This window comes from Agelaius phoeniceus, chromosome 6 (genome assembly GCF_051311805.1).
Source record: "Agelaius phoeniceus isolate bAgePho1 chromosome 6, bAgePho1.hap1, whole genome shotgun sequence".
Classification (NCBI taxonomy): domain Eukaryota; kingdom Metazoa; phylum Chordata; class Aves; order Passeriformes; family Icteridae; genus Agelaius; species Agelaius phoeniceus.
Genome location: NC_135270.1, coordinates 48,617,100 through 48,641,250, shown reverse-complemented (window position 1 = coordinate 48,641,250; position 24,151 = coordinate 48,617,100). Strand labels below are relative to the sequence as shown.

The 24,151-nt window shown below is 42.4% G+C and overlaps 1 protein-coding gene across 4 annotated transcripts in view; it reads left to right on the top strand.

Annotated features, from left to right (window-relative positions):
- BTBD7 (BTB domain containing 7) overlaps positions 1 to 23,069 on the top strand; it is a 51,782-nt gene extending 28,713 nt beyond the window's left edge. For 3 of the 4 annotated variants that reach the window (XM_054634681.2, XM_054634680.2, XM_077180638.1), the window contains 9 exons: positions 4,837 to 5,045; positions 6,142 to 6,217; positions 8,446 to 8,606; positions 8,885 to 9,028; positions 9,257 to 9,370; positions 11,478 to 11,667; positions 14,974 to 15,152; positions 15,798 to 16,232; positions 18,135 to 23,069. In XM_054634681.2, the coding sequence (XP_054490656.2) occupies positions 4,837 to 5,045; positions 6,142 to 6,217; positions 8,446 to 8,606; positions 8,885 to 9,028; positions 9,257 to 9,370; positions 11,478 to 11,667; positions 14,974 to 15,152; positions 15,798 to 16,232; positions 18,135 to 18,950 (2,324 nt within the window). In that variant the 3' untranslated portion in view covers positions 18,951 to 23,069. The remainder of the gene's footprint in view (positions 1 to 4,836; positions 5,046 to 6,141; positions 6,218 to 8,445; positions 8,607 to 8,884; positions 9,029 to 9,256; positions 9,371 to 11,477; positions 11,668 to 14,973; positions 15,153 to 15,797; positions 16,233 to 18,134) is intronic. The other variant, XM_077180639.1, reaches the window with a different exon arrangement.
- The last annotated feature ends 1,082 nt before the right edge of the window (positions 23,070 to 24,151 follow it).

The window sequence follows — 24,151 nt, the reverse complement described above, 5'->3', positions numbered from 1 at the left end:
TGTACCTAATAGGACTGATGCTGCTCTTAGGGGTGCTCTGGTAATTTTTACTGTCAGAAGTGAAACTCTTCAGGGCTTTCACAGAGGCTGTGAGCAGCAGAGCTCTCTCCAGGAGGTTGGAGCATATCCCTTAGTGGGATGTTTCTGTGCTCTGCCTGCCTGTTTCTGCCCTCTGTTTCTGCAGTTTTTCTGTCTTCATGCTACCTTGCTGCCCTCTCTCAACCGTACTGGTACAATTATTTTAACACATTGATTCACAAAGATTTGGTTTAATATCACTTATCCCTTGCTCTTCCGTGATACAGTTACTAAAATGAAATCAGTTCCCTAGTCCTCTTCATCACACATTGTTAAAATACTCCCCACTTCCAGTCTTACAGGACTGCCCTGCTGTTGCAGGGAAGTTTGATTTCAGGCATATTAGTTTTATTAGATAGCTGTATTACATATATGAATCCTTTACTGCATCTTGGCCCTGTTACCCACTGTCATGAGTAGTCCCACTGAGGTGCAGGTGCAGAATGTTTTGCTGTGATACTGGGACCTTATGAAATAGTTTTGCCTGGGAACCTTTTCTGTCACCTGATTCAAAGAAGTTTTCTAAAGTAAGACTTGACAAAAAAGCCCTCAATTTCCGACTTTGCTTTACTTTGCTTTTATTTTAGGTGTTGAGTTTACTCTTAACAAGTAGAAGAACTTAGAAGCTTTATTGGAAGTTCTGCTACATTCAGTAGTACGTTGTTTGATCTAGAAACAGATGTTGCCTGACATCAAAAGCACTCTTGGTTTTAGGAGGGCTGAAATGCCAGGGATCCCATGGTAGCAGTATTAAATACACATTCAAAAACTATGGTTCCTGTGATTGCCAGCATGGTCTCTCCTAATGTGACAAACTTAAAAAACATTTAATAACTTCTAGATTTCAGTTCAGTGTTAAGATGAATTCTTACTACTTTTTTTTCATTAGCTCCACTGGTGTGCACAAGTTTAGGGGGAAAATCTTCACTACAGAATGAGTTAAATCAAGCTAACAGTTTTGTAGTAAAAGGTTTACTTAATGCTACTTTTGCTAATTATTGAAGGGAGTTGACTTGTCTTCAGTAGGTCTGTCAACTGTCCTGATCCCAAGCCACTAGCTAGAGTGCTAAACATGGCCTCAAGCTGTTTCTGTCTGGAGGGACTGTGGGGCTGCATTTGGGAGAGAACTGCAGAAGCAGCCAGGACCTGATGGTAGGAAGGCTCCATTGGCATCCAGCAAAAGGAGTGCATGGAATAGCATCATTTGTGCAAAATGAGACAGTTATCTTTCCCTTTTGTAGATTCTAGGTTGAATCTCTGAAGGATAGTAATGGTCACAGAAGCTTGTGGGACACTGCAAATGGATCTTGGGCTGGTTGTTGCTGTCTGAGTATTAAAAAATAATATTCACAGGAAAAAATGCTCTGTTCCACTGTGAAGAGCAATATTGTGGCTATTAGATGACTACTTTTTTTGCCAAGTGGCTGATTGTTAAAGCAGAAAAAACCTCTGCCAAAGAAGAAAGGAAATTGGATTCCCTCCATAGCTAGAATTGGGTTGCCCCAATTTATTTAAAAGCTCAAAAAACACTTTAATTATTACCGTATGCTTACTTCAGAAGAAATACTTTTAATAATCCCACACTTCTGACCCATGGCTAAAATTACTTGGGAAGACAAGTGTTTCATTTGCTAGTCATCCTTAGTGAGCTTTTCACCTGATGTCATATTATTGTTTGTTGTGCAATAATTGAACTTGACAGAAGAATTGAGACTGAGATTATGAACTGTTTCTATGAATTGGTGTTGCTCAGATCTTTGGAACTGCATTTCTGGTGTCTTTTCAGGGGGCAGGCATCTTTACTTCAAAAATAAATGTCAGATGAAATACTAGGAATGGCATCAATTTTATGATAAGTCTCTGCTCTTGTAGTTTGAGTTTCCTGGTGACTGATTTCAGTGTGTGGGTTTACTGCCTTTGAAATGGAGCAGTCCTTATGTGTGATGTTTAGAGTTCAGGGGAATGCAGTTTCTGCTGAAGTCAGCTTGCATGCAAGCAGAATAATTGCATGCAAAAAATTGTGTTAGGGTTTAGCAGGGGAAGGCTGAGTGCAGATGACCCTAAATAATGGTTTCAAACTATTTTGTTTCTTATTCATGGGAGTCAAACTCCTCTCTTAAGCAAATTGCAGCTAGTCACCGCCTTCATTCATGTGCCAGGTTTGCTGCTAACTTAACATTTTCCTTTCTTGAGCCCCAAAAGGAAAGCTGAGAGAGACTCACATGACAAAGTTAAATGCAATGTCAGCCCTTTGCTGTTTGGATAAAAATGGATCCTGAAGTGGAAAGCTTCAGACTTTATTTACTCTATGTTTCTGACATAGGATGAAGTATTTTGAGCTTTTTTTGATGACAAGTTGGGTTTTGGATGGTTCATTTGCTTACTGTTTGTTTGTTTAAGGCTGTTTCTCAGATTCTTGACCAGAACTTTTTAAGATTTAAGATTTCATCCTCTAGGAATCTGGGGAATTCCGTGTTCTAGAGGGGGCAGTTTCATTAACCTGTACCTTAGCCCAGGGAATGCATTTCAGAACAGTTCTCATCCTCTCCTCTTACCTGTGCTGGTGATGACTGGAGTGATGTTCCAAGTGACTCCAGCCCAGCTTTGTTCCCTGTGCCCTGCTCACTTAAGGCCAGTGCTTCCATGCAGGTTAGAGGTCAGTATCTATAGTGAGGCATCTGTTCTTACTAGCAGTAGTAATGACAGTATGTAACCTCACAGAGATAGCTGGCTCTGAGAAGTGCCATACTATTTCAGTATGAAAATGGTGAAGGACAAAGCAGTTGTGTTGAAACCTGACTCACCACTCACCTCTTTTGTCAGGAGGAAATGGAGAGTCTGTCTGGGGATGCACAGTGTAATGCTGCATGTGCTGCATGGGTCACAAATGTATGTGCTTTGGGTAGCCCTTCTGTCAGTGGCTGCATTCACTCTTCCTTTTCTTGGGGGCATCACACATGTGAAAAAAAATCATCCAGCTGCTTGTTAAGGAAAGTTTGGTTTAAATATGAACTGGTGTAAAATGCATTACTGTTGGGGGACAGACACTACTCTTAAAAATTGGTTTAGAAATTTAATAAAGATTGTGTCCAAAATTTTGTATACATTCAGGCATATTCCTGAAAAGCTTAGAAAATTTTATTGGTAGAGTATTGTTCTTACAATTCCCACATTGTGGTTGTTCTAGCATTGGGTACAAATATGTGTGTCTAATAGAACAGGTAAATTTTTAACCAGTCTCATGTTTAAACTGTGCTTTCTACTACCTTCTTAGCCCTCCTGTTTAAATTCCCATTTTAGTGACTTTACTTCTTAAGTAGTAGCTTCTTTGACAAGTTCCCTCCTACTTGAAGAAGCTTGTTCACTTGTTACTACCTACTCCATAGCTTTCACATTATTATGATGGAAATGGAATGAACATATATTCTGTATATATTAATATAGTCTGTATGCTCCCCTATGTAGAAAAGTAAGATTTTTCTTTTATTTCTGTGAATTATTGCTAGTGTGTTTTATCCGTATGCAGCCAGTACCAAAATGTATAGCATCAGGAGACCTGTCTTTGTCTTGACTAGGGCTGAGATTACTGTGCTAAACACTTTTTACTCAACATTTTGAGAGCTCAGTAATGTGATACACATCCCTAAAGGAAGTTTAGTTTTTAGGTATCTTTGAAACGGAGAGAAAAACGATGATGTATAAGAAGTAAAATTGCAGTGTAGACATGTAGCTCTGAACTCTCTAGGCTCCTCTTATAGGCGTAAACACAACTGTAATTTTGTGGCTGTAGTGGGTTGAGACTGGAATGTATAATTCTGAGAATTTTTTTCTTTAAATTGCTATCTTTGTGCTAAACCAAATGTACAGATGAAATCAGCAAAGTGCTATTGGAAGCTTCAAGTTATCAACGTTGTGGTATCATCTGTCTTAACTCCTTAGTCCCAAGTTCCCATGTTTTCAGCCCTCCCACAGCAAGTCTTTCCTCATTTCTTCCAACGAGCTCCATTTCCCTTCAGAAATGCTCTCTGTCCTTCAGAAGATGTGTATTTATGAAAGAGTAAATCCTAACAAAGCAGTGGGTAGGAAGAAACTGTAGCAGACTCTCATAAATCTGCCTCCCTTCTTCTTCCATGTCAGAGATTGTGCTCCCTGTCCTGGCACCCTCTGTGCCTTGCTGGATATTGAGGCCATTGTGGTGGCCTGGAGCAGCCATCCACTGCTTCCTGCCTTTTCTGTGAGTCAGAAAATGATGCTTTGCTGCCCTCATCCTGTACTGAGTAGCTGAGTACCAGCACTGTTACAGCTTGTGTTTCTTCTCCTCTGCATGGTCTGTCTCAGGAGGGTCCATGACCAAAGTGATACAGGCAAAAATCCCACCTTTGTTACACTTCATGGGTTTCTGTGAATCTGCTGGGAGCAATAGTGACTCAAATTCTCAATGTTAAAATGTGTTAAACACTCAGATAACCAAAGGGGGTTCTGATTGGGTTGAACTAGCTTTCCAGTTGTTTATCCAGGTGTGCCAGCAGCCATGATGCTTCGTGTGCCTTAAAAAAGTGAATAACTGTATAGTTGGAATCATAAACTTAAAATTATTGTACTTCTAGTCAAAACACAACCTTGTTTTGTAGGGCACCTGTCTTTACTCTCCCTGAGTGTACATAACCCTTTCTACTACAGATTTAGCCACATGTATTGTTCCTTCAGGGTGAAAGTGCCTCTGTAACAACACTGTTGATTGCTGCCCTTGTTTGGTAGGTTGTGAAGATATTATAGCTGAGAGCATCTCCCTGGACACCTTGATTGCCATTCTGAAGTGGAGCTCTCAGCCCTACGGCTCCAAGTGGGTGCATCGGCAGGCGCTGCATTTCCTCTGTGAGGAGTTCACGCAGGTCATGACTTCAGAGGTGTTCTACGAGCTCAGCAAGGACCACCTGCTCACAGCCATCCAGTCTGACTATCTGCAGGTAACCTGCAGTGCAGGATACAGCTCCCCTCTAGAACTAGCAGCATGTGTTCTACCATTATTGGAAATGCTTGGCAGGAGTTGATTTTAAATTGTAGGCTCAAGAGGGCTTGTACACGCTAAGCACTCCTTCTATAATATGTCAAAAAATTAAATGGAAATAGTGATTAAGAAAATTGTTTTGTTCTTGGATTGTAACACAACCCAAATGTGGTATATGCTGTTGCTTAGAAGTCTAATAATAGTTTATAAATGCATGCAAATTATTTTAAACAAAGCATTTCTGAATCCAATATTTGCCTTGCCTGTTTAAGAGATTTATAAAATTACATGATGGAAGTAGTTTTGCTGTAACAACACATGCTAATTTGGGGCAGTGGGAGCTAATAAACTAGAAAGTATTGCACAATTTTTTTTTTTTTTTTTTGGTCACTTGCCTTCAGTGATTGTGTGGTTTTAGGGAGCGAGAACTGTACTGGCCAACAGAAAGATTCTGGATTTTTGCTGCCACTGCTCTTCAGAGGAGATAGCTTTATAATGATGACCACCCCTTAACAGCTTAAAGATTACTAGATTTTTTTTAATGCATTCATCTCAATCATACGTTTTTGTAAAGGATTAAGTGCCAGAAATTATTTAAAGTATTTTTTTAAAACTTTTGTTAACTTGAAGCATTTCAGAAATTACAATTAACAGTACTGTTGATCTTCTATGAGAGCTTATATTGCTGAATTTGTAATGGTAAACAAAAGCTTGAAATGCCCAGAGGTAGAACTACCCCTTTTAATTAAATTTAGTAATTCAAACTTTACAGCTGTAAGTTTCCATACTAAATAAAACTTTTCCTTCTGTACAAAACATCCTCTTCATAGGGATTCAGTAAGTAATATGAATCTAGAAATCATGGTGTGATATACCTGTAGTACAGCTTAAAATATTAGGAGAAAGTGGTAAGCAGATCATAAAGTGCAAATACTTCATGCTTAGGTACAACTGTGTTTCTTTAGACCTGTAAAAGACCTGTGATTTATTTTTTTGTGTGTGTGTGGGCATGTGACATTAAGCATATACAGATTACTGACTTCCTCTTTCTGCAGGCAAGTGAACAAGATATTCTGAAATATCTGATTAAATGGGGAGAACACCAGTTGATGAAGAGGATAGCAGATCGAGGTGAGGATCCTTTAAACCATGCAGTACTAAACCAAATAAAGCAAAATTTATGGCAGTTCTATTTGGTGAGTCTTAGGGAAAATTAATCTACTTTGTCTATAGTCAAAACAAAGCGAATGCTCTTGCTTTCTTTAAAGGTTTTGTTATCTAAAATGAGAACACAGCATTCTGAGAGAGATGGGATTATTTGCTTGAAGAAGAAAAGGCTTAGAGGGGATCTTAGCAGAGTCTATAAATATTTGATGTCAGGAAGCAAAGAAGATAGAGCAGCACTTTTCTCTTGGCACCCAGGACAAGATGAGAGGCAGTGAGGCACCAACTGAAATACAAGAAACTCTGCAGGTGGTCAGACACTGGCACAGGTTGCCCAGCTGGATGCAGTGAAGAGCAGTGTGTTGTACCTTACCTGGGAGGTGTGGACATTGGTGGTGACTGATCCAGATCTCTAGAGGTCCTTTCAACCTCTATGACTGTCTGATTTTGAAATCTTGTTAGTTTCCTGTTGTCTCAGAATTATTTTTCTTGTAATTAATTCATCAAATGAAAGCCCCCTGTGGTATCTTGTAATGCAGGCTTCTCACAGTAGTCTTACTCTTAGTTTACTGTGTCAGCCTTTCACTTCAGTTTGAGTGTGTGTCTCTGACAGGAATCTGTGGTAGTGAGAAACAAGCCAACAAGTGACACCAGTGTTTTCCCTAAAGTAGATATAAATGTATTTTTATGAGCCTAGATGCACATTATTGCTACAGTGGTAACTTCAAGGGCAATCTTGCACATGTTAGATATGGGAAGTAGGTTAAACATGTATGTCCCAAATAACAAATGCAAGGATCTTGTAGTTCATCTGCACTACCAAGTGTCAAATCACATAGTGCCACAAGAGGAGCAGAAAGGGAAGAACCTACCTGAGTGAAAACAGAGCAGTACTGGTGTAACTACTGCCTTGGGAAGGCTGGCCATGCTTTTGAAATCCACTGCCACTGCTTGCAATACAACTGCTTTGTCATGGACATGTTTTATGAAATGCAACAAAAAGTTACTTAAAGGATGTGTTTTTAGTGTCCTGAGTAAGTATGTACCTGTTTCCAAAACAGGATTTCCCCAGTGTTTGTCCCAGGGCACATTGTAACATAATGGAGCCAGTTAAACAGTAACAGACCTGGGCTGGGGCAGAAGCTGCTCCTTTGGGATCACTGCACAGTTTCTTGCTCTGGCATTCATTAAGTAAACAGCTTACATCTCTTATCTGGGATCAAGAGAAAACACAATAAGCAAAAGCAGAAATAATGGTGACGCCGAATTCTGTCAGATTAGGGCCAGATTTAGTCTGGTAATTTCATTTAAATTCCTCAGTGACACTCCTTGTATTGCAGCTCTGAATGTGTGATGGTGTCACAAAGCATTAGAGAATGTAAGGAGCTGTGGCCAAAACTTTAGCTGCATGTACTGAGGCAGGGTGGGTATGTTTGACAGGTTTCTCAAAGAGGGAAGCTAGTCAGTCACATGCAGGTTGGGTACAATACCTAAAATACACATATGGGGTGCAAGGTCATCTTGCTGTCTGCAGGAGGATGTCACTTCTGGTACAAATAGGTGTCCTGTGACCATGAGATCAATTTGAGAGGGCTTTAGGCCATGTTACTGAGGTGGGTTACACAAGGAAGCTAGAATAATGTATCCCTGAGGACTCTTCAGAACTTAATTGATAGAAAGTGTCTTTGAAAACTGCTGGGGATAGGCAGAGGAGCTACAGGAGAGTCCTTGGGAGAACTGCTAGCAGGGAAGTGCAACTGCTCTACTGCTCTCATGGCATAGCTCTAGAGCTTTCCAAATATTTATGGCAAATGCTATCTTTGTGTTTTCTGCCTGGCTTACACTTTGAAGCTAGCAGCTGTGCCAATGGTATAAACTGAACCTGTCTCTGTAGATGCTTCATACAAGATTTTAAGGCATGAGGTAGAATCATAGAATCATTTAGGCTGGAAAAGACCTCCAGGATCATGGAGTCCAACCTTTGACCAATCCACCACCCTGTCAGCTGGACCATAGCACCAAAGTGCCCTGTTCAGTTGTTAGTTTTTTGGAACCGTGCTGATGAGCCCTACAGGTATAAAATGAGAATTTTCCTTCCTTTTCTTTAACCTGCCCTGTAAGGTAAGCCCCGTACCTCCTGCTATCCTCTCTAAACTTTCTGATGAAAACTTAGCATGTCTTGTTCCTTCCCACAGAGCCTAATTTACTCAGTGGTACTGCTCACAGTGTGAATAAAAGAGGTGTGAAGAGGAGAGATCTTGACATTGAAGAGCTGAGGGAGATCCTGTCTCCACTTTTACCTTTTGTCCGCATTGAGCACATCTTACCCATGAACAGTGAAGTACTGAGTGATGCAGTAAGTCAGTAGTCTCATACAAATACATCTCTGCATGTTGCAGTGTTCAGGTGTGAGGGTTTTTTCCTTTGGTGGATGTTGGTTTCATTTGTTTATTTTAAGGATGAACTTCTAAAATGTTATCATAGAGAGTAATAGATGTGTAACATTGTTTTTCTGGTTAGGTTTTGTGTTCTTTAAATCTATCAAAAGGCTAAAACTGTAAAGAATGCATTTATTGCAAGTTTTTACCATATTAATATTTAAAAAACCGTAAAACTCTTTCTTGATTCTTAAAGATGAAGAGAGGCCTGATTAGTACTCCTCCTTCAGACATGCTACCAACTTCAGAAGGTGGAAAGTCAAATGCCTGGCTGCGGCAAAAAAATGCTGGAATATATGTGCGGCCAAGACTGTTCTCACCATATGTGGAGGAGGCTAAGGTAATATCAGCAACCCTTGACTGTTCTCAGCTTGGAGTCATCAGGGGGTTCTGTAAACAGGGAAAGATTTTGGGATGTTTTGTCTCTTTACATGTACTGGCCTAAAATACTAACATTTTCAGTTTAACAAGACTTACAAGATTGATCATCAGGCTCAAGTCTCTAGAACTGGTCAGAAAAATTTCAACAAAATTTTTTTTTGTCGAAATTGAAATGTTTGCGAGACAGATCTTGATGAAATTCCACCGGAAACAAAGCAACGTTGTGAGGGAAACCTCCCTGGTTTCCAGCCAGTTTGCCGGCCCAGCTCCTCGGCAGCCCTCCTGGCAGGCGGATAGCAAGGTGAGAGCCTGAGAGTCCCAGTCTGCAGCTAGTCAGCAACCTTGGTGCCAGCTCTTTCAGGCTCCCCAGCTCCCCCCAGAGCTGGGTGGGGAACTGCTATTCCACCCGGCAGAGGACTGATATTTCATCACCTTGTTTAAATCAGAACATACCCAAAATCTTGTGATCCTCCGCAAAATGGAATAAATATCCTGTGTCCGATTTGAATGAATTTGTTTCCAGCTTTGTTTCCCTCTCAAGCAGTCACTTGCCTATTTAATTTCTTGCATGGGCACTGTCAAGCTGAAGATCTTGTAGCATCTCTGGTGCTGATGTTTGGTGGCAGGGTGGAGGTGGTGTGTGGGGCAGGAATGTGCCACGTTCTGTTGGACAGAATGGGAGCCTTTTGTGTCACTGACCAATGCCACCACTTCAGGTGGCTCTGACATGAATTGAGAGCTTTGAGTCCCAGCAGTGCAGGTGACAACAGAACAAGAGGGTTCAGTGAAGCTGTGTACATCCACATCACTACAGACTCTGACATCTGCTCTGGTGAATTTGGAGTTCTTGTCCTCTATCTAGGAGAGAAAAGTTTTTTAAAGATACAAGATGTTGTTGATATCCTCTGTGAGGGAAGGGAAGAACACTACAAGATGTTGTTGATATCCTCTGTGAGGGAAGGGAAGAACACTGCTTTGCATTTTGGGCACAGCAGTTAGAGAGCACCAAGTGGCACTAAAATAGCAAAAGAAGGCTAGCTAGCTGGTTAAAATGTTCTCTTTGTATCTTGGATTGCTAAAACTAACAAAAACATGATAAAAGCTTTGATTCTTAGTTTTCAAGTGTATGCTATGGGAGTGCTTTAGTATTTATCCAAAGTAAAAAGTGCGTTCTTACAACCCCCATACCCCTGTCAGAATTCCTGCTTGTTTGTACTGGTTTCATGTTATGCTGTTAGTATTTTAAAATCATTTTAAGGCTTTTTTACCTTAGAGAGAGGACTCTCAAATGTAGTCTCTGGTACTCCTCCTGTAGATCGTTTAATTATTGTAAAATAAAAAAATTGGGAATGAGTGGTGGGTTTTTGTTTTTTTTTTTACTCCCCTGCTAGCCTACCATTTTTTGAAATAAGTTCATTTGATCTTAATTAAGAATCTTCAAAGTGTAGGCCTAAATCCATTTCTGTTCTTTAGATGTCTGAGAAAAACATGTTTCATTTTCAGGCTAGTGCCTTCTACTCAATGGCACAGAAAGTTGAGACTCATAGGCAGTAATTGTCCTAAGTCCAGAGGGTCTGGTCTCGAGAAGGTCAGTTCTAATCTGACAGGAGAAGTAAACAAAGCATCCTTCCCAAACTATTCTCCTGCCTGCTCTTAGCTCAAACCCAGCTATGATCATGCCTGGAAAATGGAATAGAAAATGCTGTTAAAAAGCCAGAAGTTGTTTGTGGCCTGACAAAGTTACTCTGGTGTGGACACAGCCAGCCTTGTGTGGCTGGGGCTGTGCTGGCAGCAGTGGCATTGGGTGTGTGCGGTGCCCTCACGAGGCTGTGGTGCTGTCGTTGCAGTGGGTGCTGGATGAGATGATGGTGGAGCAGCCCTTGTGTGGCTGGGGCTGTGCTGGCAGCAGTGGCACTGGGTGTGTGCAGTGCCCTCACGAGGCTGTGGTGCTGTCGTTGCAGTCGGTGCTGGATGAGTTGATGGTGGAGCAGCCCTTGTGTGGCTGGGGCTGTGCTGGCAGCAGTGGCACTGGGTGTGTGCAGTGCCCTCACGAGGCTGTGGTGCTGTCGTTGCAGTCGGTGCTGGATGAGTTGATGGTGGAGCAGCCCTTGTGTGGCTGGGGCTGGGCTGGCAGCAGTGACATTGGGTGTGTGCAGTGCCCTCACGAGGCTGTGGTGCTGTCGGTGCTGGATGAGTTGATGGTGGAGCAGCCCTTGTGTGGCTGGGGCTGTGCTGGCAGCAGTGGCACTGGGTGTGTGCGGTGCCCTCATGAGGCTGTGGTGCTGTCGTTGCAGTCGGTGCTGGATGAGATGATGGTGGAGCAGCCCTTGTGTGGCTGGGGCTGTGCTGGCAGCAGTGGCACTGGGTGTGTGCGGTGCCCTCACGAGGCTGTGGTGCTGTCGTTGCAGTCGGTGCTGGATGAGATGATGGTGGAGCAGACGGACCTGGTGCGCCTGCGCATGGTGCGGATGTCCAACGTGCCCGACACGCTGTACATGGTGAACAACGCGGTGCCGCAGTGCTGCCACGTCATCACCCACCAGCAAGTCAGCACCAACCAGAGCAGCCCTCCCTCAGTTATAGCCAACGAGATCCCAGGTGAGCTCCTGACTGTGTCCTGTGCCCAGTCAGCTCCTGGGAGTGTGGGGTGGAGTGAGTGTCAGTTATTGAATTCATCATTTCCTCGGAGAGTAGTTCTGCACCAGGAATAGTCCTTCTGCTTTGGTCTGCCCTAAAGACATAAACTGGTTTTGCATGGCAGAGTAACTAGATGGACACCAAACCCTTGGACGGGTTAAACACGGTAGAACACTCGCTGGTGCATGGCTCTCTATTCTCAGAATTTTCTATAGGGTTCTCAGTTTTCTACAAACCAGTTGTCCAATATAGGTAAGATATTTGAGTCTGGAAAAGTTCTTTCAAAAATCAAAAGCCAGAGAACATAACTTGTAAGGAAATCAGCTGAACTCAGTATGCCAGAAAAGTACTGGAAATGAGAATTCAAAACACATTTACTTCAATTTACCAAATCCACTTTAGCTTTGAAGCCAAACCATCTTAATTCCTTGTGGAAGAATGTGTCAGAGTGCATTTTTATAGGCTCAAGTAAATATGGCCTCTCCTGACTTCAGGATGATTGGTGTGACATTCCCCATAGGCAAGCCAGGAAAATATATACTAAATGTATTTTGTCATTTATGCATATGAACTTTAGGTGTCAGACTGGAAGAATTTATCTAGTGAGGTTCCTAAAGCATCTAGCTCTTCCTGCCTTTCCCCTGTCCCATTAATACTCAGTGTGCATAGAGAAGACACTGTCAAAGCTTGCAACTGATGACAAGTTGGCAGGGTCAGTGGATGTTTTGGAGGGCAAGATTAGATAGCTAAATGACCAAGATTAAATTTTAATTCAGTGAAGAAAATGCTGTGCCTATGGCATTCCCCATTTTATAAGCTCTTTATATATCAATTAGGTCTCTCTTCAGTCAGCTATGTTGAAAGGAAGTAGATAAACTATTCTTACAGTCTAGACCCAGGACCAAAGTAATGGATTGAAATTGCTGCAAGAGAATTTAATTTGAAGTGTTAGGAATATTTGAAACACTGTTTAGTTCTAAGATTTCTAGGAAATTTTGTAGAATGGTTTTGATCTGTTTGCTTCTTGTAGTCTAGGAAGAAACTTGATAAAGCTGAAAATGAGCTTCTGAGAACTTATTTTTGACAAATTTGATAAAAGTACCAATTGTTTGTTTAGCAATCTGGAGCCCTCAGCAAAACTGTGGCATCTCAGCAATGCATTATAGTACTTGGACTTCCCTCTCTAGAAAAGTGTAAATATACTTAGCATGAATTGAATACAAAGTATTTCATATAAGATAGGACTTTGATAACGCTTTGCTCAATCCTAATTTCCAAAGAATTTGAGAAAGGCTCTCAGAGGTTTTCAGTGTTTTGCCAAAGTTCTCATGTTCTTAGAAAAACTGGCTCTGTTGGCAAGCATGAGACATCTTGACCAATCTGAAACTCCCGTGTCTTGGTTCTGTACAATTTAATAGGTAGGAATTATTGCCAGTTCTTTGATTTGAACATAGATATGAGCTCTGAGCCTGGCCAATAGTTGGAGTGCAGGAATTGTGTCCTGGCAACTGTTTGCTTTGCTTAGTCCTGTAATTAAGCAAAAGAATTGATTGGTTTGCCAGTGCCTTTTTGCTAGAATGGGCAGGTGGGACCCATTAATGTGAGGAGATTAAAGCCTGTCCCAGCCTCTCACTTGTACAGGAATCCCTCCTGAAGCATGGATAGGGCACAGGGAGCCCTGGGGGCAGAGCTGGGCAGCATCCATGGCCACTGGGCTGGGCTCAGAGCAGGGGGTGCTTCTCAGCTCAGCTGCTCCCCTCTGTCCCTGCCTTCTCCTTGCACCCTCTGCTGAGCACTGTGTTTGCACAAACCTGCTGGCAGTGTGTTTTAGTGCTCTTCCTGCAGCATTATTGTAAAATTAGTTCAGCTGAAGCCTGCTCTAACTTGAGGCCAGGTTCTTCAAGTGGTTGGGTTTCTTTACTCATTTTCCAGTTTCAGTCTAAATTAGAAGTCTTGCAACTGAGATAATTGTATTTTTTTATACACATAATCTTTCTTCCATGTGTTTCACATGAATAGTAGTAAAAAAACCCCAAAAAAGCTAGGGTTTGAAAAGACAGTGTTTTTTAATGAAAACCCTCTATCATTTTTATGCCTACTAGTTTGGAGGTCTGCTTCAGACTTCTCTTAGATCCTCTTTTTTAAATATTAGCAAAATACTGGCTGTAGCTAAACATCTGGCTGCTAAACCAGGTTTTTTCAGGAGAATTTAAGTGTGTGGAGGGTAGAGCCTTGAAGACTGGTTAGAATGGGTTCCTTCCCTCTGCTCTCAGCACAGGAACTCCATTAAGGAGGGGAATATTTTGCACTATATTTTACATATACTTCTCCTTCATGTACCAATGTAAACTTCATGAAATTGGTACTAGTTGTAATTGTGTGGTGTTTCTCCTCTGTAATGCAAATGTCTTTTCACACTGTTCTTGCTGTATGATCTGGTTAATTTTTATGAGCTTTCATTACGGACACCTGGTCATGGTAATACATAACACTGGTAAAGCTGGTAAAGGATCAGACACCAGGACTTACACACTCAGAGATCTGGATTTGTCTTCTCTATTTATATGCACATTTTCCTTAGGACAGAAACACCACAGAGAAATATCATTCATCATCAAACAGCAGTAAGAAGTGGCATGAGAAAGTTTTGCAACAGGATAAATACCCAAAATTATACATTACTTTCTTTTGGAATGGTTTGTTAAAATTATTTCAATATGAGTGCATAAAACAACATAATTTTAACAGGTTTTTGTTGGCTTACACTTTGTGTAACTTTTGTAAAATGCCCTTTCTCTAGTTACATACTGGTGTTATGGTCTTTTGATTATAGGACTACATTAGAAGTATGAAATGTATGCCAAAAAAATCAATGAATTCTTGGCCTGTGCAATTCATGAGGGAACATTCAGTTGTTATTTAAGATATCCTGCCCCCACCTCTAATCATGGAATTCCTGCATCATGAGGGGTTTATAAAGAAAGCTCTATTTGGGGCTCATTCTAGCAGAAGCTAGAGAGGTGGTGTATGTTTTTATCATTTGTATGATGTGTGTTATCCCATGTGGCTTAATGATGCTCCATGGAACATGTGTTAAGTTGAACAGTTCTTGGCAGAATGCTTCTTTAAAAAAAACAAAAGGCAAGGCAGCCTGATGTTAGATTTTTCCTTCAGAATAAATCTAACCATTGCAATCAAACTTCCTGTCTCAGAGTTGAAAGAAAGGCCTCTCTCTTATCCCCTCTGCATTCCCTGTTCCCCCTGCAGTTCCCAGTCTCCTGGTGGTGAAGGAGATGATCAGGCGGCTGCAGGAGCTGCGGCACACGGAGCAGGTGCAGCGCGCCTACGCCCTGAACTGTGGGGAGGGCGCCACCGTCAGCTACGAGATCCAGATCCGCGTGCTGCGGGAATTCGGCCTCTCTGATGCTGCTGCTGAGCTCCTGCAGGTATGGAGGATGGCTGGGTGACAGCATGAAGGGATGGATTGCAGTGCTCTGCAGTGGGAGTACTTGCTGTGGATACACACAAGTGCTTTGAAATGCCTGCGTGACTGTCCAGGTGCAAACACCAGTTGCATTTGATATATGTGATTTTATAAAGCTGTAAGTGCAATGTATAAATAGTTTTCTCAAGAGTCATTGCTATTCAGGAGGCTCTTATTGACACAAAATTTGGGGACAAAATAAAACTGCTAAAGAGACAGTTGATGAGAACAGTAGAACCATAACTTGAAACCTAGATTATTATTTATTCTTAAAACAGAGAGGAGGAAAAGTGGTAACTTATGCTGTAGGTCTGCACAGTACATGTCAGGACTGGGAAACTGAAAATCCCTCTTTTGTTTATACACTGGCGCTAAAGCAAATGCATCTGTTGGTCAACTTACAGTGAATCTGATGCTTCTTGTCTTATTTTAGAAAAGCCCCAATCAGTTTTGCATGGTAGCTGTAGTCACCTTGTAGTGTTGGTGAGCCTGTATGGAGGACAGCCAGGCTGTTACAGTATTAGCATGTTTCTGAGAGTGTTGGGGAGATTTTTCTAGATGTCTTCCTCCTTTGTCTTGTAACATACTGGGTCTTTTACCTCTGCAGAATCCTCACAAATTCTTTCCTGATGAGCGATTTGGGGATGAGAGCCCACTGCTGGCAGTGAGACAGTCTGGACGATGTCGCGTCAACAGCACTCCCACTGCAGAAACCATGTTTACAGAACTGGACTCTTTCGTGGCCTTCCATCCACCATTGCCCCCTCCTCCACCTCCATACCACCCACCAGCAACTCCAATTCACAACCAGTTCAAAGTGGGCTGGAAGCAAAGGGTGCCAAGTCAACATCCCTCCCGTTCCTTCTCTTACCCGTGTAACCACTCTCTGTTCCACTCGTCGCGCGCCGCCCCCAAGGCCGCCGCTCCCGTTTACCTGCCCGGGAGCGCCAAGGCAGCGCCCCCCGACTGCACCAACACCGCGGCCCTGGGCCGCCAGACCGTGGCAGCAGCAGCTGCAGTCATGGCAGCTGAGAAACAAGTAGTAAGTGTTGGGATTTCTCCTCTTTTGCCTATTTCTGGCTGCTCAAAGTACCTCATTGAAGGAACTGGAGAGAATGCTTATGATGAAATAGCTTGGCTTTGTTAAATAAAGTCAGTGTCTGTGTTGTTTAGGAGTTTTCTACCAAACTGTCAGCATTCTCTATCCTAAAGGCATGCCCTAATCCCTAGGAGAATGAACATTCCAGGGCAGGAGCGTTATAGGAGGGGCAAATGGCACTCAGGAATCTTCTGAAATCATAGAATCACAGAATATCCTGAGTTGGAGGGGACCCACAGGTGTTTCAGTGTCCAACTACCCTCTGGGTGAAGAACCTTTCAGTCCTGTCAGTGGTCACCAGAGAGATCAGTGTCTGCCCCTCCTCTTCCCCTCACAGGAAGCTGTAACTGCAGAGGGGTCTCCCCTCAGCCTCCTCTAGACTGAACAGACCAAGTGACCTCAGCCACCCCTTGTGTGGCAAGTGTAGTTTGCTCTACACTAAAACAAAGCATAAGCCAGCTTCAGTAGTGGACTGCACACTGTAATTCACAGGTAGAAGTAGTGGGGATATTTTGGCTATTTACAGGTAAGTAAGTAAGTCTGAAGCAAACAGGTTGCCTTTATACATGTGTGAAGAGGATGAAAGCTTAACAGCTGAGAAGTATTTGAAAAGGAATTGGCAAGCAGAAATTGGTAATTGCTGATACAAAGGGGTTTGTTACAGTATTTAAAAGCAGTCATTATAGTTGCTGAACTACAGTATGATGCAATAAAACCAATGGACTATAAAATATCCAGTAAAGACATAGCTTTATGAAATACAGGAAGTGCTGAATGAAGATTTTCATTATTTATTTCTGCAGTGAAAAAACTGTCAGTGCATAGTTGTGCCATATTAGATGCAGATTTGATTCTCAAGTTCTGATTGGAAAAATGGATTTTCTTCCCATTAGCAATTGTCTTAAATATTTTGCACTTCTTTTTTTATTTTAGAATAAAATTTATAACTTCATATTAGAAATGTGTGCCATTGTTTGGTCAAAGGTGGGATTCATAGCATGTCACTCTCCTTTGATCAGTACTGACTTCCCTAAGGAAACTATACTATAACCTTTTTCATGTCAGAAATATTTCTGCCAGAACATGTCCATAAGTAATGCAAGGGGGAGCATAGGCTTAATGTAGGTGATATTTTTGTTCTGTATTCTTTCTGCAATTTGTGAGTTACTTAATCAATGATTACTGAAGTTGCTTTCATGAGAAATGTAAGTAGAAATTCTCACTCTTCTGTCTGGAAGGCTGCAATGTGAGCAATTGTGCACTGAGGCAAGCATGGGATAGGTGAGAAGAATGCCACACAGCAGCTTCCATGTACTCTGTGGGTCTGGTGAGCCCAGAGAGCCCCCTGTAACTGAGGCTGTCCTGAGCACACGTGTCCGCAATTTACGAACTTTAAAATGGGGGATGCAAGCAGAAGGGTTGTGTCTGTAGTGATGGCACATGTGTTGTGGCTTCCCTGCACTGGAGCTGTGTGCTGTGACAAACCATTTGTCAGGCTCTGCTCTGAGTACCTTGTTTGGTTTGATAATTGTAAATGGCTTAGAGCGAGCCTGCCTTTAAGAAGTTCAGCAGTACAGCCAATTGTCCTTTTTCTGCATGTTCAAGGCAAGATGCATTTAAGAGGAGCTGTAATTGTGACTTAACAGCTTCATGAAGGAAAGAAGCAGGAAGGTGAAAGTTGGTGGTTAGATGTGTTCTTTGAACAGTGCAGGAAACTTGCAGGCTGAAGTTGGCAAGACTAAAGTAGATTAAGAAATGCCATTTTGAATTACAAAAACTATCCTAAACACAGTTTGTGTTTAGCTCTTGTCACGTTTCCATGGACCAATTTCTTTTCTTTTCCAGTGTACTCAGCCCCTGCTGAACGAGCTGATGCCGGACATCGCAATGGGAGTGTCAGCAATGTCTCTGAAGGACAGAAGGTTGCCAGAGCTCACGGTGGACACGGAGCTGAGCCAGGCGGTTACAGAGGTAGGGCCCGGCCCACCCCAGCACATTTCATGCATTCAGAACAGACACATGCCTACTTCTCGGAAAAAACATGCAATAGAGCAAAAAATAGATGCTCGAGAAAACCCGCAGGAATATCCTGACTTCTATGACTTCTCCAATGCTGCATGCAGACCCTCTACTCCAGCACCCAACAGGCACAGTCCTTCACCTTCACAAGGCATTTATTTTGGCCCAGATTTGTACAGCCACAATAAGGCATCACCAAGTGGCTTAAAGTCAGCCTATCTACCTTCCCAGATCTCTCCTAAAAAGCAAGAGGATTCTAGGAGGGAGTACCTGCTCTCACAAGATGGGCATCAGCACAGGCAGAAGAATGAGCCAATACACCTCGATGTCTTAGAACAGCCCCCCCAGCGGCTGGACTTGGCACTGGCTACCCAGGAGAGTGCTGGGAACGGCCCTGTTCACGTCAGGGGAAGAACAAAAATGGAAACGGATTTAACCTATGGGCTAACCTCCAACAGACCTCCACTCTCTGCATACAACTCTGACGTGCCAGAAGAGAGACCCAGTAGGAGGCTGGCAGATGATGAGCCATTGGAACATGGAGCACAGAGAAATACAGATTTGGAAAGGGAAGATGGAGTAAGCAGAGGAAGGAGGTCTCCAAACAAACCAGACTTCCTGTACAAAAAATCTGCCCTATGAAAGCAACCTCCACTATTTCTCTGTGCCTAAGAGTTGTAAACATCCCATTCCTTGCAAATTTTGGCCTGACTTCTGTCAGAGAAATTCTTTCATGCCAGCAGAAAAATTCAGCTTAGCTCACTTGTTTTGTACATACATTGCTTTATTAGAGACAGCATGTTATCAGTTTGGTTTTAATGCTGCTTCTGGGTTTATTTTGCTGCAATTTTTTTTTTTTTTTGGAGCAGATTTAATTAAGCCTTTTAAAAAAACAGAAACTGGTACCTTTTTTCTACAACCTGGTAGCCTTTTGCACCTGTACATCTATTATAGTGTATTAGTTTTGTAGTAATATGTTAAACTTTAATGTCACATTTAAAGGACTGTATTTTCATACTTTTGCATTTACCCTTTCACATGCTGATTCTCTATGTGCATTGGGTTGCACATTATGAAATGTATTTTCTTATGAGATAATAACAGTGCGTTTATTTTTTAATTATAGGAATTCCAAAGAACAGCACATCAAAAAACTACATTTTTAGTTGGATTTTTTTTTTGTTTGTTTAGATTGAAATCTTCCTGATTTTTACGACTACAGCAAGAATCCAATCTAATATTTTGTTTGAAAAGTTCTGGCAGCTGGTCTTATCTTTATATACATAGCAAACCCACTTCAAGAATTATATTTGGGGTTTTAAAAATCCAGAGGGATATTTAGGAATCCAAATTCCTGTGAAATTCACTGGAATATGACAGTATGAGTCTGTTTACTGTTGTTTCGGCTGTGACCATGGAGGACTCCATGATCACCTGGAAGCAGGAAGCACTTACTAGACAGACTAGAATTGCTGATTTGCCCATTTAGAAATAAATCTAGAAATACTGTAAAAATTACAGTAATTACTTGTTCTTCCAGCTGCTCATCCATGGGTAAGCAAAGACCAGGTGAGCGGATTCCTGCAGACTCCTGGAGTGTCAGGAAGACGAGGCTCGGAACCTTCGCTGTTGCCTGAACACATGGGAGGGTTTCCCTCCCAGGGTGACAGCCCATGGCCTTGCTTTCTCCTGCCTGTGCTTTCTAAAGGGCTTCACTCTCAGTGACAGTGTTCCTCACGTGGTGCTGGCCCCACAGGTGCAGCTGTTCTGTGAGCAGAATCCAAGGGAAGAGTCACTGCTTCAGCATCACCACGCTTTGGCGCTCTTAAATTACACCTCCATTGCCTGATTTGCTTTTTGAAAGCACAGAAATGAGATTCCCCTGTTAACAGGGTGTGAGGAGGGAAGGATGCTGATCTGGGCTGGCTCCTGCCACTGGGGCAGGGTTCAGCAGAGCACCAGGGGAAGGGTTACAATTATGAATTACATCCTTAATACTCATGGTGCAGTTTTAACCACAAATTCATTGCATTCATTGATCCCTATCTGATGCCACTGCAGAGTAGTGATTGCTGGTAAGGTCCTGTTTGGTGGGAGGTTAAATGCAGTTTCTGTAATGAATTTCTCTATAGCAGAAAACTATAGTCCCAGGTGTGACCTAAGGACTGCTTTAAGGTTAGGTTGAATTGTTTCCTGCAGCTCAAAGTGCTTAATACTGTTTAACAGAAATCTTGCTGCAACTTTACTTTTGGTTTTAGTTGATGGCAAATTCTTACCTAATGTGTTTCATTAAAGTATGGAAGGCCTAGTAACAACACAGTGTTACTAAAATATATTGAATTCTGTGTTTCCAAACTACCAAATAGCTTCTAGATGAATTAAGATATGGGTTCTTTGAACCAATAAACTCTGTGTCTCCTGCAGACACATCTATAGGCCTGCTTCTGTGGTGGTTCTGCAGGTGCTCCTTTTGAGATGCAGCCATGGAAAGCATGGGGTAGGGCTGGAGCAGAAACTTGCCTGAACTCTGCAGGTGATGTGTCTTGTGGGTGAGGGGAGATTTTTTTTTTCCTCTGTCAGCTTTTTTTAATCTTGTTTTTTGCCCACAGTCAAGGCACTGGGTGGTCCTGGCTTCATCACCCATCTGTGGGATTTCCATGGGACTGTGGTGTAGAACACTGTTAAATGCAAGAAGGTGTCAGTGGAGGGATGGTGCTGCTGCAGGTTCAGGGGCTGAGGCTCATTGGGTTTCTCCTGCAGAGTTGAACACAGTGCTGTCTGACTGCATAGCTCTAGCCACACAAAGGCCTCATCCTCACCAGGACCTTTCAGCACACACCCTGAAAACTCCCTGGACTTGCATCATGTATGTGTTGGTAGCTTAACTACTAAAAAATTACAGCGGCCCTCAGAAAACTTATTATTCTCAATATTTTTGCCTAAAACTGGTAGATGTACTTCAGGAAAACTACTTTGATTATCACAGTTTGATGTGGCACTGTGTACTTGGGCAGAGGTGGGACTGAGATCTACAGATAGAACTTTAGGCTTGAAATATGGGTTGGGGGGGTGTGGCTTATGAAGATGAGAAGTTCTGAGGTTATGGTTTGAGGGAAATCATGAAATGCTTTGGCTTTGGAATAAGCTGGTGAGAAATGCCTCTGGGGAAGACATGTCTGCATTTTAGAGTACAAAATTGTTTCTGAAGTCTCAGGAGCTGTGCAGTATTAAAAAAAGGATGAATTAAGTGTTAAAAAGTAGATGCAGAATGAAAGACAAGTCCTTCTGAGGCCACAAAGACAATCAGGCCATATAGACAATCTGTTTTCACTTGCATATTTTGAATTGAGAAGAAGATGGCAGCTAATGGCAGCTGGTTTGAAGTGGAAAAGAAGGATTTCTTGAATTACTGGAACTTTATTTTTGTACTCCAGAGCAGGATTTCCTACTTGGGATGTGCAGAGGGGTGAGACCATTTTTCATGGCAGCATTATTCACAAGCCAGTGTTCATCCTACATCTCACTTGCACACCACACATACCTGTGCTACCTGCTACTCCTTGTTCTCTGTCTACTGAAACTTTGGTGCAGAAGCTCCTTGTTTACATGAAGCACTTTCTGATTAGGCTGGAAATTGACATCTTTTCCTTCTATAAATTAGATGGAAATGACAGATTATTGACTATTTTGCTTGAGGATAGAGTTATAAACATTGTTTTTTGAATGAAGGAGACTCATGTTCCTTGTTCTATTAAAGAGAGAGCTCAGACTTGCATTTAGTGAGCAACATGCAAAAAGGTCTTATTCCCCTTTCCCCAAACCCAGCTCCTCTTTTCCTTAATATATGGATGAATAACTTAATTCCTAAAACACATCCTTCCTTTGAAATGTTTTGTTGTTCCACAGAATTACTGTAGTTGTGTATTAGTTACTGCTGTGTTGATTGGCAGTTTCATGTTGTATTTTCCTGTTCTTAAGGATTTTCACTTATGAAAATTAAGACTGTGGCCACCTGTCCTTGTAAGCCTTGGGTTTTGGTCCCAGAATGTCCCAAATGTACGTCTTTAGGGGTTTCTTTGGTTTGGGTTTGGGAAAGGGGTGGGGGCATGGGGGATTGGGTGTTTTGTATGGGTTTTTGGTTTGGTTATTTTGGTTGTTTTTCTGGTTTGTTTGGGTTTTTATGTTTTTTTTTTGAAAGAACACTAATGCTGTTTGAGGCACTGTTCTTCTAATAATTGTATGCTTCTATGGTAGAGGTGGTGCTGAGCCCTGCTGGATGCAGGGAACAGCTTTGAGGGAAACTTGTAAAACCGCATTTGGGGTTTCTGTAATTACCTGTACTGCCAGAAGGCAGCCCTGCCCTCGGCAGTGTTAAGAATTTGTTTCTTGTCCTTGTGTTGTTACTGGTATAAAGTCAAGTGCCTTCAATGCTAAAGGCTCAGAAAACTTTCTTAAACTGACTTCATGTCCTATGCAAGTGTTTTTTCTACAACCTGCATAACCAGTACTTTGTAAAACTTGTTTACGCTTCAATTGTACATAGTGTTTTTTTAAAAAAAATAGTATTTTTATTTAGGTACCTCCAAACTTGAATTCTAGTCTTGTGTGATGCATTGTAAAACAATACATTTCTCTTTTGAGTACCATTACAGTTGTAAAAAGGTTTTCACTGGTTCTATTTTTCTACTGTTGCTGAGAAGCATGTAACACTGACTTTATCCTACGTATAGTTGGCATTTCAAATAAATGGCTTGTATAGAATGTGGTTGTGTGGCTGCTTCCCCTGAGCTGCTGGTCCTGGCTGCACCCAGCCCCCTTCCCTGCTCACTCCAGGCTGCAGTGAGCAGGGCCAGGAGAGAGGTGCCCAGCAATAAAGTGAAAAGGCTTTTGGGAAAAAAGGGGTGCAATAATGCTGTGAACACCAAAGATGTGGTATCAACCAGTGTAAAAGAGGGATTTGAAATGAGTCACTCTGATCAGGCAGTTAATACAAGTGAAAAGCATTTCAGTGAAGCAGTTCTGTGAGCTCTGGCTGGGGCCTGCCTGCCTGAGGCCATGCCTTGTGAAAGGCAGTGGAGCTGCTCTGAGCTGGGCCTTGGGCCTGTGTGCAAGGAAGTGGGTGTTCATTTTCCCATCAGAGCAGCTGGACAGATGTTCCGTACCCAGCGTTCCCAGGCTGCAGTTTCCCTGCCAGCTACTCCAGCTGACAATTCATTACATCTGTGTCTCAGGAACAAGTGCCTCACTGCTTCAGAGCAATGACTGAAGTTCAGAAGTGTCATCTGGCCTGGTCCCACTCTGGTGTACAAGAGCAAAATACTGTGGGTTACATCCTGACACGGAGCACAGGTGGGGTAGGAGAGGGAGAACTGTGTGGTCCCACATGTTAATTACTGACACCTTCACTCCCACACCCAGGAAGACGAGTTCTAGGAGCTTCCTAAATTAGACAATTTTAACATTTTTTCTTACAGGCTGTCACTTTGGAACAGTGCTTCTAAGCCTGCCAGCCTCAGAGGAGGCGAGGATGCCTGCTGTCCCTTTGCTTAGGGGAGGCTTTTTGCATTGGAAAGGGAGACTTGGAGCTTGGTCCCCTCAGGTGCACCCTGCTTCCGTACAGGCTGATGCCAGGAATGGACAGTTCTCATCTGGCCCTGTGCTCTGCAACTGGAGCCACAGGAATTCTACATTTGAACTCACTCCTTCCATCACTGCTGTATTTTCCTAATCACAGCAAGGCTGGCACTGGCCCATAAAGCATTTCTGTGATCAATGGGGCCTTTCCTGTGGAAGACACAATTGCCTTTGGGTACCCTCTCCCCCACTGAGTTACAGAAACTGCA